At 46.8% G+C, this 19,728-nt stretch overlaps 1 protein-coding gene across 2 annotated transcripts in view; it reads left to right on the forward strand.

The window, feature by feature from the left end:
• LOC126526924 (uncharacterized) overlaps nt 1-19,728 on the forward strand; it is a 111,609-nt gene that overhangs the window by 44,582 nt on the left and 47,299 nt on the right. For both annotated transcript variants that reach the window (XM_050174631.3, XM_050174630.3), the window contains exon 3: nt 19,154-19,282. In XM_050174631.3, the coding sequence (XP_050030588.1) occupies nt 19,154-19,282 (129 nt within the window). The remainder of the gene's footprint in view (nt 1-19,153; nt 19,283-19,728) is intronic.

A 19,728-nucleotide genomic window follows, 5' to 3' on the forward strand; every position in this document is an offset into this window, starting at 1 on the left:
ATTGGCACAAAACGATGAAATTTGCATATTTACAGAAAGATGTCAAAAAGAAAGAAAGATGTCAAAAAGAAAGAAAGATAAAAAGCAATGAACAGATAAGCAGTGCATAAAAACAGCAATGACAACAAGAAGTATTACATAAAAGCAGCGAGATACTTTGCGTTGAGATGTTATACACTGCGTAATGTCAAAAACAGAAAACAAACCATGGCATAACGCGTGACAATACATTGAAAACACAAATGTAGTGGGCTTGATAAATACCCATGTGTTAACTCAACTTTACGCACAGTGTGGAAAAAAATGTTTGACCAAATTACTGCAAAAGGCATCATGATTTCTAAGCGAAGCAATGCTATCCAGAAGGCTGTCCCAGAGACGGATAGCACAAGGCAGTGGTGAAAAGTCAAGTGTTTATGTCGCTCCAGATACACGGACATAGCTGAAATTGTGATATCTGCCCGATGTGAAGACGTGTTGTTTCAAGCATGGTAGCTAGGGATAATCTGTCAGAGTGAATGAACTTATGGAATAATGACAGCAGTGTAATATCATCACAAATGCTCAACAACTGCAACAATACTTCGGTATGATCTGCGTTATGCTAGACTGGGTTCTGTAATTATGAGTAACGAAACGACTTGCCCTATTCTGAATGATTTCCGACAATTAGGTATTGCTGGTGTGGAGACCAAATGGGAGACGCGTACTCTAGCTAGGGTCGCACGAATGTTAAGTAAGTCATTTTACGCAAGGCAGATAGAACACTGCACATGTTCCGGCGCAAGAACCCTAATGATTTGTATGCATTGGCAGAGACACACGTAATGTGTTTAGAGCATGATAGGCAAGGTGTAAGGTGCATGCCAAGATACTATTGCGGGGATATTGGGAGTATAGAAGATTGTATTTACAATATATATGTATATATATACAAAATGAGTCACAGTAGTTAAGATGGCTGACCACCAACAATACACAGCAGCCAGCGTCCCGCGATCTTCTTCTTCCTTTCTTCTTTCATCCTTTCATAACAGGACCCCCGGGTGGTCAAGCACCGTCTCGGCGCATGGTAGGCGAAGAATTGCAAGCAAAGCATGGCTTCAGCCGCAAAACGTGGACGCCGTCAACAGGCGTCGGACTTGAGGATGCATCAAACTGCAGCGGCGCAATCTCGTAATTTACATTGTTAACTTGGCATAGGACTTCATAAGGCCCTGTGTAGCGAGAGAGAAGCTTCTGGGAGAGGCCAACCTGACATGATGACCAAAGGAGCACCCAAGCACCTGGCGCAAACTTAACATCGCGATGGGACTGGTTATAACGCTCTTTTTTGTATATGCTGCGAGGCTAATAAACGAGATCGGGCAACTTGACGTGCCATGTGAGCGCGATTGATGACTTCACGAGCGTACTCAGTTGTAACACGTGGCACAGAAGGCAGGATGGCGTCGGACGGCAATGTGGGGTCGCGACCATATGAAAGGTAAAAGGGTGAGTATCCTGTGGTGTCATGTCGGGACGAGTTATGCGCGAATGTCAGGTAGGCCAGCGTGGCGTCCCAGTCACGGTGATTGTTGGAGACGTACATCGACAGCATCTCTGTGATTGTTCGGTTGAGACGTTCCGTAAGACTGTTCATTTGTGGGTGGTAGGCGGTGGACAGCTTGTGCTCAGTGGCACAAGAGTGGAGTAGGTCGCTGACAACTCAAGACAAGAATGAGCAGCCGCGGTCTCTAAGTAACTATCAAGGTGCACTGTGGTGGAGAATGGCATCATGGAGGAGAAAATCGGCGGCGTCTGTTGCGCAACTAGTCGGCAACGCCTTTGTTATCGCGTAGCGTGTCGCGTAATCAGTAGCGACGGTGATCCACTTATTCCCTCAAGTAGTCGTCGGAAAAGGGCCAAGCAAGTCAAAGCCTACGCAAAAAACCGGTTCAGAGGGAACTTCAATCGATGTAGTCATTCGACAGGTGGCAAGAGAGGTTATTCCGGCACTGACGCAATTTGCAAGTTGCGACACCACGACACACGGAGCGGTAGAGACCTGGCCAGAAGAACTGGCATCGTACGCGGTCGTATGTACGCAAAACACCAAGATGTCACGCCGTCGGTGCATCGTGAAGTTGTTCGAGAGTGACGGATCACAGATAACAAGGAAGGGCAAGGAGCAACTCAGGGCCGTCAAAGTTGATATTGAGGCGGTAGAGGCCATCATGCTGAAAGAACATGCGGCACATGGCGTCAGTGCTGCCAGACTGCACTCCGGCGATGATGGACTGGAAAGATTCGACGCGTTGTTGTTCAGCGTGCATGTCGATCATGTCAGTAAAAGCCATCATGCAGTTCACCGGATCATGCGCAGCAGGCTCAAGGGGATTCATGGGGTGACGAGAGAGGCAGTCAGCATCCTTGTGCAGACATCCAGACTTATAGTTGACAACAAACGAAAATTCCTGGAGCCGCAAAGCCCAGCGACCAAGCTGTCCTGTAGGGTCCCAGAGAGAAGACAGCCAGCAGAGTGCTTGGTGATCTGTAACGACCGAAAATGTGCGGCCATACAAATATGGCCGGAACTTGGCAACAGCCCAAACTAAAGCCAAGCACTCCCGCTCGGTGATGGAGTAATTTCTCTCAGTAGGTGACAACATGCGGCTGGTGTAAGCTATCACATACTCGGTACCATTCTGCTGTTGGGCGAGAACAGCGCCGATGCCCCACTTGCATCAGTGTGGACTTCGGTCGGTGTGGATAAAAGTGGGCAAGTATGGGAGGGGCGGTCAGTAACCCTATGAGAGCGGCGAATGTATGAGCCTGCTCCGGGCCCCATGAGAATGGCTTGTTCTTCTTTAGAAGATCTGTCAAGGGCCGAGCAACGTCGGCGAAGTTTTTGATGAAGTGGTGAAAGTAAGAACACAGGCCGACGAAGCAGCGCACGTCAGAAGCAGAACGTGGCACAGGGAAACTGCATACGGTGCAAGCTTTTTCTGGATCTGGTTGGACACCCGATTCGTCAACGAGGTGTCTGAACACGGTAATCTGACGGCACCTGAATTGACACTTCGAAGAGTTCAATTGGAGGCCGGCTTTGAAGACCACAAGAATGGCAGCGAGTCGGGTAAGGAGGCTGCCAAACATGGGAGAAAAAACAATAATGTTGCCAAGGTAACAGAGACAGGTGGTCCATTTGTAGCCTCACAGAAGAGTCCATCATACGTTCAAATGTCGCAGGAGCATTGCATATGCCAAAGGGCATGACTTTGAACTGATATAAACCATCTGGCATGATGAAGGCCGTCATCTCACAGTCCATTTCATCAACTGAAATCTGCCAGTAGCTGGATCAAAGATGGATGGACGAGAAGTATTTAGCTCTGTGCAAGCAGTCCAAGGCGTCATTGATGCATAGTAATGGGTAGACATCTTTTTGTGTGATCTTGTTTAAGTGGCGATAATCAATGCAATAACGCCAGGTACCATCTTTCTTTTTCACAAGGACGACAGGTGAAGCCCAAGGACTGGCTGATGGCTCGATGACCCCTTTGAGGAGCATTTTGTCCATTATGATTGGATGACTTGACGTTCAGCATGCGATACACGATAGGGACGCCGACGAATAGGATTCATGTCTCCGGTGTTCATACGGTGCTGAACAGCAGATAGATGTTTGGCCTAAAGGCCTGTCGCCGAAATCAAAGATATCACTGTACCATTCAAGCAGGAGACGTATGTCCATGGCTTGTGCTGAGGTGAGGTCAGGTGCAATCATTTTCGCGAAGTCCTCCATTAAGGAACCAGAGCTGTGAGCTGCAATTGGCGCTAATAAGCCACTCTTGGCGTTCAGACTCAATGTCAAATTGGGAACCACTACTAATGCTGGCCAAGAACATTCCGGCCAGAATCACTTGAGGGCACAGGCTGAAATTCAGAAGCGGTAGAACGAAGTCGTTATTAGCAACCGTGACCAACGTATGCGGAAAAGCAACGTTCCGGTTCAAAAGCACGGCTATGATGGGGCGAAGCACATATTCACCGTCAGAAACCTGTGGCTGGGCGGTCAAAGTGACGTAAGTAAGTGCCTCGGGTGACAGACGCACATCGTGAAGCGAGCACAAGTGCGGTGGGGCGGTGCTCGGAGCATCGGCGAGTTGAGGCAGTTCTAACTGAAGAATGCCGGTCGCGCAGTCGATGAGAGCAGAATGAGTGGATAAAAAGTCCAATCCAAGGATAACATCATGAGGGCAGTTGTCGATCACAGCAAAGAGAATGAGTAGGGTGGCCAGCTGTACTTACACACGCAGTACACATTCCATGAACAACCAGCATGCTGCCGTCAGCCACACAAAGCACTCGGGCAGCTGCTGGGGTGAGGACCTTTTTTAAACATCTACGTAGGCTAGCACTAGTCACAGATACGTGGGCTCCAGTGTAGATGAGTGCTTGGGCAGATACACAGTCTATTTTAACATCAATTACACTTCTCTTTGTGGGCACAAACAGAGGATTTGCTGCAGTAGTCGACAATGCAGCACCACCTTCAAGGGCTGCATTTCCTAGTTTTCCGAAAGGGGTGAGTCCAAAAGCCACAGGGGACGTAGGGCGACGTGGCTGCGACGAACGGGAAGATGGCCGACGTGTTTGTGGTGAACGAGACTAATGTCTGCGCGGCGATGGTGAGCGGCTGCACCACGTGTTCCGAGCAGAGTTGTCGGCGCTGTAGACTTGGCGGTGGGCGAAACATTGCGGGCATTTCCATCAAAACTGCTCAGGTTGGTCGGCGTGCAAGGTGTTGAGGACCACGAGTTGACAGCATTGGGCGACATGACCAATGCGGCGACAGGTGAAACATATCGGCTGGTCGTCCACAGTTCTCCATTTAGTCGGGTTGCGGTAACACAGAGAGAAGCGTCGGGATGGAGCGAAAATAGTACAAGGGCATTCGTTAGCTCTGGGATTGGCAACAGCACACACAGACAATGTTTTCAAGTTCCTGGAGAACGATAGCTTGTATAAGGGGAACTGAAAATGTGGTAGGATCTCGGCTACGCGAACAGAAAGCTGCGGCCGCCATCGCATCCAGTTCATGTCTAACGATTCGCACAACGTCCTCTGATGGCGACGCATGCTGCTGTGTGGGTTGATCTTCACACGTCGGCGTTGCGGCAGTATTGGGAAGTCTGGCGAATGGTTGCAAGACGCGTCGGCTTTTGGCCTGCTCGAACTGTCGGCACTCTTTAATGATTGCATCAACTGTAGAGCAGCTCTTGCACATGAGCAGATTAACAGTGTCGTCAGCAATGTCCTTAAGCACGTGCCCGACCTTCTCAGCTTCTGTCATGTCGTGATCGGCTTTACGACAAAGTGCAAGCATGTCCTGAATGTACGAGACATAGGACTCCGTGGGGGATTGGGCACGGGAGGCCAGTTCCTGCTTTGCGGCAATTTTACAGCCGGCTGCTTTGCCAAACAACTCTGTCAATTTCTCTTTGCATTGGTCCCGGCTGGTTAGCTCCTCTTCATGGTTTTCGTACCATACCTTTGCCGTGCCTTTTAGGTAGAAAAACAGGTTAGCTAGCATAAGTGTAGGGTCCCATCTGTTGATTCCACTCACGTGTCCGTAGATGGCCACCCACTCTTCAACGTCGGCGCCATCGGTCCCGCAGAAAATTCCAGGATCCTTGGGTTGCACAACGACAACCGAAGATGACAGCCACGTAACATGTGACGGTGATGTAGGAGGCAGCAACGACGTTGATCCCGAGTGCTCACCGTCATTCATGGTGCGGACAGTGATGCGACGTCCACTGCGGAGGTCCGTGTCCAGCCGTAGTACCCCGCACCTCTCACCAATATGTGACGGGGATGTTGGGAGTATAGAAGATTGTATTTACAATATATATATACAAAATGAGTTGGAGTAGTTAAGATGGCTGACTAACAACAACACGCAGCAGCCAGTGTCACGTGATCTTCTTCTTTCTCTCTTCTTTCATCCTTTTGTAACAACACTTATATTGTGCAGTCGGGGATATACTGCATTTACTCGATTCTAACACACCCTCGATTGGAACACGTACCCGATTTTCGTAACCAAAAAAATATAAAAATGAAAACCTCGATTGTAACGTGCAGCCATTTTCCATAACCAAAAAAAAAAAAAATGAAGAGTACAATACTGCGCACCTCGTGATTTCATATAGAAATACTATTTTCTCTCATTTGGAGAAAACAGACTTATTCCCAATACACTAAAGTTGTGATGAATAAAAACACAAATGGAAGGAGCACCTTGCTGCCAAGATTTTCACCGCGCTGGTACGAGTCGCATGGGGCAATAGATATCACTCGTCGTTGCTATCAGACAACTCCTTATCGCTATCAACAGACTAAAGCATTTCATCCTCGGTGCCGTCCATGGCATTCGAAATCCCGCACTTTTTAAAGGCCTTGTTGACCATGACAGACGGGATTGTGCACCATGCATCTTTCACCCACCCAACAAAGTCTTGCAGCGAGGCATGCTTCATTTTATATGCAGGCGTGAATTCGTGACAGCCACTGACAAGCCATTCGGTGTAGAGCGCTTAGATTCTATCTTTCACTGGCTTGTTCAAACAAACATCGAGCGACTGGAGCTGCGATGTCATGTCGCCGGGTATCATGACAAGGTCAGTGTTGCATTCAGCTAGCTTGTCCTTGATGCGCTGGTCAAGGTGGCACCTGAACACATCGAGCACAAGCACCCCACAGAGACCCAAACTGCCGCCGAGTCTCTTCTGCCAAACGTTACCAATCCAGTCAGCGACCAAGTCCGTGGTCATCCAACCTTTTTCATTTGCACGCACAATCACACCACTCAGAAACACGATTCCTTTCAGGAGCATCTTCCGTCTGAAGATATGGGGGCAGCTTGTGCCCATCCGCAGTGCAACAAAGCATTGCGGTGACTCCAGTTCTTTCATGGCTGGAAGACAAAACGCGCACTTGCTTCGCCCCCTTTTCAACGGTTATGGTGGCAGGTATGTCAAAGTAGAGCGGCGTCTGATCGGCATTTCCAATCTGTCCGAAGTGGTAGCCGTTTCTATGGTGCAACTTCAAAATGTACCGTTGAAAACTGTGCAATCTCTCTTCATATTCTTTGCGCAATTTTCGGCATACACCTGTCCGCCTTCAAAGAGGAAAGCCTTTTCTTTTCATAAAATTTGATAGCCGGAACCTGCTTGCTTTGAAGTCACTCCATTTTAGCCCTTTCTGTAGGGCTAACTGCATCGCCTGTACTTTGAGCAGATCGGTCGTCACAGGCTGCTGTGCCGCTTGTTGCTCTTGCACGTATTCCGCGAGCAGCTCTGTTATTTCAGTGAAGCGGCCCTGCTTCGGTCCACTGAAACCTTTCCTTGTTGCTTTTCTGGCGAAAATATTCTCCTTCTGTTTGCGCCAGTCTCTCACACAAGTTTCGGAAACTTCGAACGCCTGTGATGCGGCCCGATTTCCGTCCGTCTCTGCGCAAGTGATAACCTTCCTTTTAAATGCGGCATCATGGTGGACTCGGCGTGTCTTCGCAGTCGGCGCTTCCGTGCTGATTGAATAAATGCAGAAAACGGGAAGATGGGCAGTAGTTTCACCCATAGAGTTTCTCACCATATTACCTAGAGGGAAATCTGGCGCGGCTATGCTGTGGTATGTATGGGCAGGATGGGAATGCCAGTGTATTGTGACTTCGGATTGGCATCATTCTCGGAGAGCCAGGCAAGCACCGTTCTGTCTATCACAATGATTAATTTTCCACTAAAACAGCATGTAAAAAACTGCTTTTGTATTATTACACAAAAACATGTTTTGTTTAACTATGAGAACTTGACGAGACGTTTATTTTAGGGATCACTAGCAGTTTGTGTGCAGGCGTGAGCAAGAGCGGGCGCGAGAGAGAAAATCTGGGGGCTTTTGCTCCTTGAATATGCCTAGGCTCATTGTTGAGTGCCATGGGCTCCCTGCAATGGTCACGCGGCGCAGCGATCGGCTCAGCCGTCAGCGCCACCGTGTTAGTTGTGCGAAACACTGAGGCGGCCACTGCTACGGAGGCATGCTTTTGTGGCGCTCGTTTGAAACCTGTTGGACGTTCTAAATTGCAGTTTTAACACGATCGAAAACATCAAGGCATATTTTAGACCACTGACACTTGAGAAAGGACGTCAGATTTACGACTACAACCATGTATATCGTCTCAAAGAAGTAAACATCACGGACATCACAGTGAGGTGCTTAAATTAAATTATGGTGTTTTAGGTGCCAAAACCACGGTGTGATTAAAAGGCACGCTGTGGTGGGAGACTCCGGAATAATTTGGACCAACTGGGTCTTTAACGTGGACCTAATTCTAATTACACAGGTGTTTTGGTATTTCGACCCCATCGAAATTCGGCCGCCGTGGCCGGGATTTAATCCCGCGACCTCGTGCTTAGCAGCCCAACACCATAGCCATTTAGTAAAGCAATGAAGGGGGCTAGTTGGTGAACGTTCATGGTTATATTGCGCTCAGTTTTGCACAGACGATATTAAGTGAAGAACGGGACGTGGACGAACATAGCGCAATTGACGTAGCGCTGGTGTTGTATTGCACTACGTACGTCCACGTCCCGTCCTTCACTTAATATCGTCTGTGTAAAACAGAGCAATATTACCATGGCCATAGCCACTAAGCAACCACTGTAGGTCGCGAAGTATTTGTCACAACATAGGAAGCATGCTTACGACGTCGAACTCAAAGTTAGTTAACCAATAATTATTTTATGCCACTTAAGCGAGCAAATACAGTCGTGGACGTCTCTTAACTGTCAATTGTCGCTTCATTACTTGGAGCATGCCTTGCACCTCACAATTGTAGAGATTTTGGCAAATTGGCAGGTAAGTGCTTTTTTTCTCCATTGACAAAGTTCCTTGAGCATATTCTGGTATTGTTGTTCGGGCTCGAATGTGAGAGGGCATTACCACTGAAGCATCACAGAGAGCAATCAGCTGAGACTAAACAATGTGAAGACTGAACAAATATGCGCTAGCGTGCGCGAGAGAAATACTAATTTTTGAATACTCGACGTGTGCTGCAGTGTACTCCAACCTTAGTTCTGTTGTTCTAACCACGAGAAAATATCAGCGCGAATGAGCCCGGTTCCAGAATTCGCGTCTTGATCTTGGCATAGGAAGAAACACAGCGCGTACAAAGCTCCAGCACGGAGTGCTTACGAAGCTAGATTTGACACGTAACAACCACTGCGCATTTGTTTTGGAGTAAGACGAGCTAAACAACTACCTAAACTAATTTACAAGAGCGGGGAATCAGTTTACACACTGTGTGTTTTTACGGATACCGCTGCTGGTTTTTTTCTTCTTGTTTTTGCATTTACGTCTTAGTTCGTTTAACAGAAATTCGCAAAACCGACACGAACCGCGACGATCCACTTCAGCCACCGGGTTGCTTCTCCCGGTTTTGAAGGGAAGCGGTACAATTTGATACCGACATCCCTTTCACGGTTGTGACAATCCTTAACGCAGAAGTATCTGCACTTGTTCTTTTTGTTGACACTTCTCACGAAGGAGCTGCCAAGAGGCCGCGATGAATCCATTGGAAAATTGGAAAAGCAGGCTTTCAGGCAGGCCTGAGCGCACCATGGACAATGGTGAAATGACGGTGAGGGCCTACCCGCGGGTGCTCACCGCCGCTGCTAGGTGGCGCGACATGTACAGGCAAACTTCATTGCAGGGTGCCCATAGAGTTTCATATTAGTATTTATTTAGAAACTCTATGGCTGAGTGCAGCCGAGCTTGTTTTCCGACGCTGGCTGGCCGTGCGATGAGTGGGCACGGACGCCCCATTTAATGATCGCTGTGTCTGAAGGGGCAAGGTTCTGACTGGTGTTGTATAAGTCATGGGTCGCTTTTTTCACCGCGCCGATAGATTGCATCTTTTTGCACGCGCTGCTCCAAGAGGACACATGTAGCTGGCAAACAGAGGCCTCAGGAGAGCACCTGTGCAGGCAGCGCAGGATCTCCGGGGCACCCAAGCGATGGCAGGGGGATCAAAGCTGCAAAGCAGGGCGGCCCATGGGTTGATGCTGCGGTGGCCGAAGCGTGGCAGGGGGTGTTCGCATAAAAAATTGTCTGTCTGCTGTCGCGGACAGCCACACCCGTGGCATGCGCGGTTCTAGCTTTGGTGTCCTTGTTGCCACTTTGGTGTCCAGGAGGTGCCACTAATGCGAAATAATGACACATTGTTGCAATTAGTGAAAAACACGGTTGAATAAATATTGTTACGTCCAGACACCAACTTGTGACGCTAAGCTCAGTACTACCGCGCCCTGCAACTTCTACAACACCAGTCAGAAATTTGCCTCTGAAGGTACGTCGGACAGACTTTCTCACGCCTGCGGCGCTGGTGCTAAGTCAGCTGTCATGCCTGATTAACCCTCTCTTGCTTCTTACGGCGCTCTACCCAAAAAAGAAAAAAACAGCTTTTTCCGGGGGAGCAGTAGGGGCCGTAGTAGAGGCCTAGCGGTTGCCAAATCGATTGTCAGTGCTCGCTGCTTCACCTATTGTACCGTGCCAGCAGCCAGCATCCGAGCGTTGGCAAACTCGACCCCACTCCGCAATGCCTAGAGACAAACGCCTACAAGAAACCTCCTCTGTAGTGCCTAGGCAGAGTCATCTATTCAAGGAGCAAAAGCCCGAAAATTTTCTCTCTCACGCCTGCTCTTACTTGCGCAAACGGCTGGCGATCTCTCGAATGAACATCTCGTTGAGAACTTGTTATTGCATGTACAATTATATGAAACGTAAAAATTATCAGCGGGCCGCTAAAGTTGGAAGACAGAAGACAAGATTTGTGCTCGCATTGGAACAGTTTCTCATCTGTTCTTGCTTTTCTTCACTTGGTTATCTGTTGTAGGTGAGTAAACATCACTAGGAGATGTAATATGTGTGAATGAAAACATTTTATGAAGATTTTACTTAAAGAACGCATTATTTCTGTAGCCATATCCACGTTTTAGACGAAGCCTTTTACAACACCAGCCAACGCAAGCCTGGCAGACACATATACCGTCATTCCCATGACGGCACAGCACCCCTTAGGAGACTCCCATAGACGGTGGCACCAGATTTCCCTCTAGGTGTTATAGTTTGAAACTCTATGGTTACATGGGAATGATGGTATATGTGTCTGCGAGGCTTGCGTTGGCTGTTGTTGTAAGAGACTTCATCTAAAATGTAGATATGGCTACACAAATAACGCATTCTTAAAGTAAAATCTTCATAAAATGTTTCCATTCACGCATCTTACATCTTTACTCACTTACAATGCATGACCAAGCGAAGAAAAGCAAGAACAGACGACAAACTGTTTCAAAGCGAGCGCGAATCTTGTCGTCTGTCCTCCAACTTTAGCGGCCCGCTGATACTTTTTACGTATTATATAATTGTATATGCAATAACAAGGTCTCATAGTTAAACAAAACATGTTTTTGTGTAATAATAAAGCTAAAACAGCTTTTTACGTGCAGTTTTAGTAGAAAATGAATCATTGCGACAGATGGAACGGTGCTTGCCTGGCTCTCAGAGAACAATGCCAATCCGAAGTCACAATATACTGGCATTCCCATGCATACCACAGCACAGCAGTGCCAGATCTCCCTATAGGTAATATAGTGAGAAACTCTGTGGTTACACCAGTGCCTGGTTACACGTACAAGGAGGTATGCAGATGGAGGAAGCGACAGCAGCTAGGCTAGAAGCGTGTACGAGGCAGCCATTTTTCGAATGCTGATGGCGATATGGTAACACGGATTTAGGGTCGAACTCAATTCTAATGCGCATGCAATTTTTGGACCCATTTTATCGGAAAAAAGGTCCACATTAGGTTTGAGTAAATACGGTAATACTATTGTTCATGTGCTAGATAAGCTGCGAATTAACAGATTTACGGGTGAAAGACATTGTTTTACATTTTGACACGTTTAGTGTCGTGAGCCATGTAGTAGACCACTGGTTTACTATCTCTAGGTCTCGTTGGAGCAGTGTATGATCATCACTATTTGTTACTGAATGGTAGATTATGCGAGCATCGGTGAATACTCGTACGCAAGACGATATGTTGTTAGGCAGATCATTTATGTAGATTAGAAACAACAGAGGCCCAAGGGCACTTCCTTGTGGCACACCAGAAGTAACATTAGATTTGGGGGAATTGAAGTCATTAACAAAGGTAAATTGCTCTCGATTAGACAGAGTGTTACATAGCCATGACAATGTACAGGAGTCTAATTTTAACGCAGATAATTTCGATATGAAGCGGCAATGTGCAATACAACCAAACACTTTGGAAGAGTCAAGGAATAAGCAGTCAGTCTGTAAGTAGTGATTCATGTTAAGGTGGATATTTGTTGTAAATAAGTCTTTTCTGAAACCATGTTTATTGCGAAAAAATGAACTGTTCGATTCGAGATGGTTATAGATATGTGAAGCGATGACATGTTCGAGCATATTGCAGCATATGCAGGTAAGCAAGATGGGCCTGCAATTTTCACTCAAGTTTTTACTTCAATTTTTGCAAATCGGTATAACTTTTGCTATCTTCCAGTTGGAAAGAAGCATACCAGACATTAAGGACTGCCTGAATACATGAACCAGGATGACGCTTGAAACAGAAGTGGCATTTTTTAATATCTTGGAATTTATTCCATCAATGCCACAAGAAGACACTTTAAGGTTGCTTATTAGCGTAGCAATGCCCACGACCGTGATGTTTATCGATGCCATGTAATCGTAATCAAGGTCAGGTACGAAGGGTACATTTGAGCTATCCTCACTTGTGAACATGGATGTGAAATTCATTCTAAATGGGTATACCTTGTGAAATCACCAGCTGCAATTTGTAAATTTGAATGTCCCGTGAGGTGTTTCGTTAATATTTTAATATATTTATTGTTTGATTATGCACTTCGATATCTCGTGCAAGCAACATCCAACTCTGAATAATCCAGCTCCAGAACTGTGAAAGCTTCCACAGAGGACTTTTAGATGTTCTGTATAATCAAAAAAGAAGACCAAAAGACAAAACTTTATAGCGATAGCAAAGTATTACACAACTCGCAAATTGACATTTTTAGTTTTAGTTGCCATATAATTGCAGTAAACATGCATTCACTAATTTAATTAGAATCATGGTGTCACATGCACAGGCAAACATGAACCTATATTATTTTATGACTACGAACACATGTCACAATGCTGGCGTGATGAAGAGCGCAAGCCGAGAGGAGCAAACATTTCTGCTGCCTCTCCCTTCAATGCGTCATTGAAACTTGAGATTACGTGACCTCCAGCAGTAGGCGCATGCTATGACAGCGCACATACTACAACCACTAGCCAGCCTGGCTTGCCCAGGCTTTGCCCCTGCCAGAGATTACCTCCATGATAGGACAAAGGGGGTGCACAGCTGGGCTAGAGGAGTAGATATGTGCTCACCTGCCAATCTCCCTTCCTCCCCCCATCACTTGCATGTGCGCAAGAAGACTGCATGCGTCCCCTCCTGCCTACAGCATGCAGTGTGCGGGCCACAATAGGATCTTATCACACATCATACAGAACATCGCAGTGATGCCAATGGTAAAAATTCACCTGGAGTGTCTATATAATTGCTGTTGCAATAATATATCAATTTATGAGTAGGACTTCTGTGATATTCTCGAAAACATTGTTCAATGCCACGTAAGCTTCAAATTAATGTATATTTGTCCATTTCAGATACTTTAAGACATGCAATTTACAGAACTACAATATCTGTTATTGCTTCAGATTTATGGATATGCAAACTTCACGCTTTTATTACACTGCAACGGCAGTCAAGTGCTTGACATTGGGTTTCCCTGGTCTAATCAGTTCATTACTCTGATGATGATGATGATGATGATGACGACGACGATGATGATGATGAACCCCTGTCATGGCTTGCACCCACTATGGGGAATAGGCCAAGAATCGGTTGGCAGGAGGTAGCTGAAGGAAATCCTTTCTTGAAAATGAGAAGTGCAAGGTAAAATAAAAAAAATAAAATAAAAAGAGATGTCGCCACAGAAGGCATCTAACGACGATCTTTGTCATCATCAGGCCACCTAGTCGTCTCCAGTGTCACCATCGCCACAAGGCGATGAAGAACAAAGCTTATCCACAACCACTGGGAATAAAACCTGTGCGACTGAAGCCATGGGCATTTTGGAGGTGGACGTGCTAACCATCGGCTATCATGCAACAACAGCACTGGGAAATTGCTGCAAGGTATCACGCTTCACATGTAATCTCAGTGCGTTGGAGACTGTGCATGTATTTTAGAAGCTAGAACCAACATTACTGTACGTGGATAACATTATTCTTGGCAAGATCATGGCATGTTGGCGTGTAATTCTTTGAAAAAAATTATGGGGTTTTATGTGCCAAAACCACAATCTGATTATGGGGCACGTGTATTAGGGGCTCCGAAAATTTGGACCCCTGGGGTTATTTAATGTGCACCTAAATCTAAGTACAAGGGCATTTTTTCATTTCACCTCCCACTGAAATGCAGCCACTGTGGCCAGGATTCAATGTCGCAACCTCGTGGTTAGCAGCCCAACACCATTGCCACTAAGTGACCAAGGCGGGTGACGTGTGTAGTATAGTGTCGCCCCCTGCCAGATCTGTGTTATCATACATTTATGTTTCGTAGTAGTTTAGCTAGATGGTGCACCCCCCTTCTGTCATGTGACGAGCTGGGACCAATCAGGAGGTGTCATCTGGCGTGTGAAGTCCTTTTTAGTAATAAACAGCCGTGAGCCAGCTCAGTCCTTGTCCGGTTTTCATCAGGAGCAGTTCGCTCCGTGTCTCCCTCTCTGCGTCGGCGCTCGCCGCGCGTTCGCTGGTCGGGGGCCCTTGCTTGCCTGCTGCTGCCGACACAACATTTTATGGCGACGAAGATGGGATTCCCGCTGCGGTTCCGACCGAAGCCCCAGGAAACCAACGAGCTTCGTAAGTGAAGCGAACCTTCCTGTGTCCGCACGGCAGGCAAACGCCGCCGACGCACTTGGCGTCGCGAGGCTTCCGAGCCTAGGCCTTCTCGCCCCCCTTGTTTTTCCTTGCACCATTCCTGCTGCAGGGCAGCAGGAATTCCGCAGGGCAGCCGTCTGCGTCTGTCGTGACGGTAAGCGCTTTTGAAACTAAAAAAGATTTGGAAGTTCCGGTCGTAGTTAACGGCGTCTCCATGCGACTGCTGGTGGATACGGGAGCGTCTGTGTCATTCATGACGGCCGAAGATTTTAGAAATCACTTTGGTCGACAGCACAGGCTGTCACAAACAACAGTGGACTTGAGAAATTTCTCCAAGCAACGCATCGACATTCAAGGCCTGTTTCAAGCCACTGTCCAGTTTTTCCAAAGGTCATGCTCCGCCACGTTCCACGTAATGACTACAGGAACATCACTGCTGGGTTTAGACGCCGTCCAACGCTTGGGCATACAGATCGACGGTACGTCGCTGACATGTCGTCTACCATCGCTTCCTTCAGTACAGAGCCCCACAGGTGTGCCTCCGGGTTTTGATCACCTCTTCACTGACGAGTTGGGTCTCGTCAACAACTTTGTGCACCGAATTCATCGGCAGCAAGATGCGAAACCAGTATCTTCAAAGTTGCGCCGACTACCCCTGGCTCTCCGTGACCAGGTCACAAATGAATTGCGACGTCTCGAGGACTGCGACGTCATCGAGCGCGTCAAGGCTTCTGAGTGGGTGTCTCCACTCGTGGTGGTGCGCAAGAAGGATGGAACCATGCGGCTCTGTGTAGATCTACGGGAACAGGACAGTCTTGTGCCTCAAGTTCAAGAAAGGGTCTTGCAGAAACAGTGGCAGACTAAACAGTACGTAGACAAACGTAGAGGTGCTCAGGCAACTCGTATCAAGGTGGGAGACACCGTCAGAATAAGATTTAACAGGAAAGGATTTTTTAAGTACAGTAGACCTCGTACAGTTAAGGCCCAGATAGGACCATCTACTTTTCTACTCAGTGATGGGAAGACGTGGCATGTGTCTAAGTTAACCCTAGTGATAAAGGATTCAGCAGATAGTACATTGTGTACAAGTGATAGAGACTTTTTGTACTCATATTCAAACCTGGATAGTCATTCCGATGACTCGTCTGTCGTGACATCGTCCTTTCATAGTCATAAGCATCAATTAAGTAGTTCGTCTGACTGTGTCACTTCCGAGTCTACACAGTCAGCAATCGTTTCTGATTTCGTGGGGGAATCGGTAGCATCCCAGGACTTGTTGGGACGTCGAGAGGAGCTTCCTGGGCAACCCTCTCCAGCTTTGAGCGACAACCACATTCAGTTTTCCAACCAGGGGGAGGGAAATAGTAGTGGGACGACTGGGTCTTCAAAGTCGATCAATACGCGTCGCAACCCCCAAAGTTCTTCTGAGGTATGCACGCGTCCTCATCGTGACAGAAAACGGCCTCCGTGGCTCGATGATTATGTTTCTTGAATGTAGAGTGTATGGCCGTCTTCGAAATGCCACGGCTAGGGGCCTCGCTGTGACATTTAGGAGACAGTTACATTTTTCGTTCACACAGGTATAAAATGTGTTCCTTGTTGCGGTGCAGTGAGTCTTGTGCCGTGTTCCTTGTCGGATTTTGTTTTGACTGACTGCCTGTGTTTTGGTGCCCAAGACTGGTGCGCGTGTATGTGAACTTGGGCGGGGACGGACTGAATTTGTTGTAGACTTAAGTGCGTGCCTTATGTGCGACTGGGTCGCGTGTGTGTGAACGTGGGGGGGAACGAACTGAATTTGTTGTGGACTTAAGTGCGTGCCTTGTGTGCATCTGGTGCGCGTGTGTGTGAACGTGGGGGGGAACGAACTGAATTTGTCCTTGGACTTAAGTGCGCGTTTTATGTGCGCGTTTCACTGTATGCTTACTTTGTTTCCAGGGGGGGATGATGTAGTATAGTGTCGCCCCCTGCCAGATCTGTGTTATCATACATTTATGTTTCGTAGTAGTTTAGCTAGATGGCGCACCCCCCTTCTGTCATGTGACGAGCTGGGACCAATCAGGAGGTGTCATCTGGCGTGTGAAGTCCTTTTTAGTAATAAAAAGCCGCGAGCCAGCTCAGTCCTTGTCCGGTTTTCATCAGGAGCAGTTCGCTCCGTGTCTCCCTCTCTGCGTCGGCGCTCGCCGCGCATTCGCTGGTCGGGGGCCCCCGCTTGCCTGCCGCTGCCGACACAACAAAAAAATTATGGGGTTTTATGTGCCAAAACCATAATCTGATTATGGGGCACGTGTATTGGGGGCTCCGAAAATTTGGACCCCTGGGGTTCTTTAATGTGCACCTAAATCTAAGTACAAGGGCATTTTTGCATTTCACCTCCCACTGAAATGCAGCCACTGTGGCCAGGATTCAATGTCGCAACCTCGTGGTTAGCAGCCCAACACCATTGCCACTAAGCAACCAAGGCGGGTGACGTGCAATTCTTCGCTGTCATGCTCCACAAAATAGCATCGGCAGCACAAAAGAGGCATAGATGGTAATGATGATGGTCAACCTCAAAAATGGCACATGCCCACAGTATTACAGGACATGCTGATATCCATGCAGTGTGTGTAAAACAACATCGAAAGCACCAACGACGTGAATGCAGACAACGTTGCAGCGATAACACCCAAGTGCCGGTTGTAGCAGTACTGCAAATGCACAGAGGGGAGTAAATTGTTGAAATCTCTTAGGTGGCACAGGGCCACTTTGCTTGTGACATCAGTTGTAGTAGATTTCACCCCACAGTTGATTAATGGTGGGGCCTTCAAATCGAACCTTGAAACCTGGAAAGCAAAAAGCCTTTCACACAGCAACTTCATCTCCGGCAGCCTAAACATTCATTTACACAAACACTGGATTTGAGAATTGGTATAAGGAAACATTATATCTAAAGGTCATGTCAAATGCCAGGCTGCCGTTATGTCAGGTAAGTAGTTGCTTGGACGTTGTCCTACCGAATGATATAAACAGGTAACATGACTATGTTCACAAGTTTTCCAAATTTACTACACTGACCACAACGCAACCTGGCAATAATAACACACAAAAGAAACTGAAATATATGATGATGCTGCAAGATTGTCTGCAAATATTTTCAAACAGTAAAATGTTGGAAGTACCTTGGGACAAAAAAACAAAAAAAAGATTGCTGCTATATAGCCTTTGACAATATAGCTACAAACAAAAGGTTACGTAAAGCTGTAGATTTCAACAAAATAAATATAGCCTACTTAGACGTGAAAAATCTGAGAGGTAATTTTTCTCTGCCCATTTATGTATTTGGAACTTCGCAAGATGCATTACTTGCCATAGTGAAAGGAAGCTGTGTACACTGCAATGAAGACAGAGTCAACTAGTTTGCCTATCCACACTTTTCTGTCTTTAATATCATTAGTTTATAATTATAATTTATATATTAAACATACAGTAAACCTTTTCAGATAGCTACTTCAAATTAATACATTTTCACCACAACCAGCCAGCCACTGGTTTTTTGTTCAGTTCCTGGTGGTGGTTAAGCGCATTAAATGAGTGCTGCAAATGAGGATAAAGCAGGCAAGGTAATGGTGATCTTAACAGTGGGAGAAGCAGTAAATAAGTTCAAAGCTGAAGGAATTACTGATGTCTGCTCCTTTTTTTTTAACATAGCAAATTTCTGCAAATTTTGTCAAAGGTCCTAGGTCTAAATGAAAATTTGGCTTTCTGCAGTCGCTAGAATTTTACTTTCTCTCTTTCAAAAAATTTCAGTCAAATTGGTCCACTGGTTGTCTCATGAGAGTATTTCTGTGGATCACATGTACTCGAACTGGAAAATCAAAATTAGCACCGAGCTAAATCTTCCTCCTAAGTAGCATGGACACAAGACATGGCACTGAAACTATGTCAACATCAGCAGAATGGGACACAGGTCTGTCATATCTGTCTAATAACCTTTCATCCAGTCAGCATTAGGATGATGCTGTTGTGTTTGTTGTCAAATTATGACAGCTTGCTGCTAAATGACACAGCTAATGATCTTTAGTTCACGTGCCTTTGTTGCATTTTACAGGGAAGCAGCCGGAGGCCAGGAAGACTTGGTGGCTGAGCTGGCGTTTGACCCCACCTGGATCACGAACAGCAATGCCGACGCTCACGACCCCGAGTTGGCTTCCATCATGACCTTGCACATGGATAACGGGTGACAGCTTGTCCCTCGCCTGAACCGCTTTCTAAAAAAAAATTTTTCTGATTAACACCGGTTAGACATTTAAAATTATCCCTTCGACCATTGCGCCAACCGTATCTGCCGTATCTGCTGGGGGAAGGGCCATGAGTTGTTTCCCATTAGCGTGGAAGAATGTGAAGCTGCGTACACAGATAAACCAGGGCAAATTTTGAACCACGACTCAGGCATCAGTCCTGACAAAGACGCATTAAAATTTAATGAGGGAAATTCCTAAAGGGATGACTACACCTGCCTGCTAATTTGCCAATGCCAGCCTCTGGTGATTTTTCATGTGGCAAAGCGTAATGTACTGCGTCCTTGCTTGTGTCAGCCCAGGGCCGTAGCATGACATTGATTTCCGCGCAGGCCACTGACCGTTGCAAGCCAAATGCATTTGGCCACCACACCGATGTTGAGAT

Source organism: Dermacentor andersoni, chromosome 9 (genome assembly GCF_023375885.2).
Source record: "Dermacentor andersoni chromosome 9, qqDerAnde1_hic_scaffold, whole genome shotgun sequence".
In the NCBI taxonomy this organism is placed as follows: Eukaryota; Metazoa; Arthropoda; class Arachnida; order Ixodida; family Ixodidae; genus Dermacentor; species Dermacentor andersoni.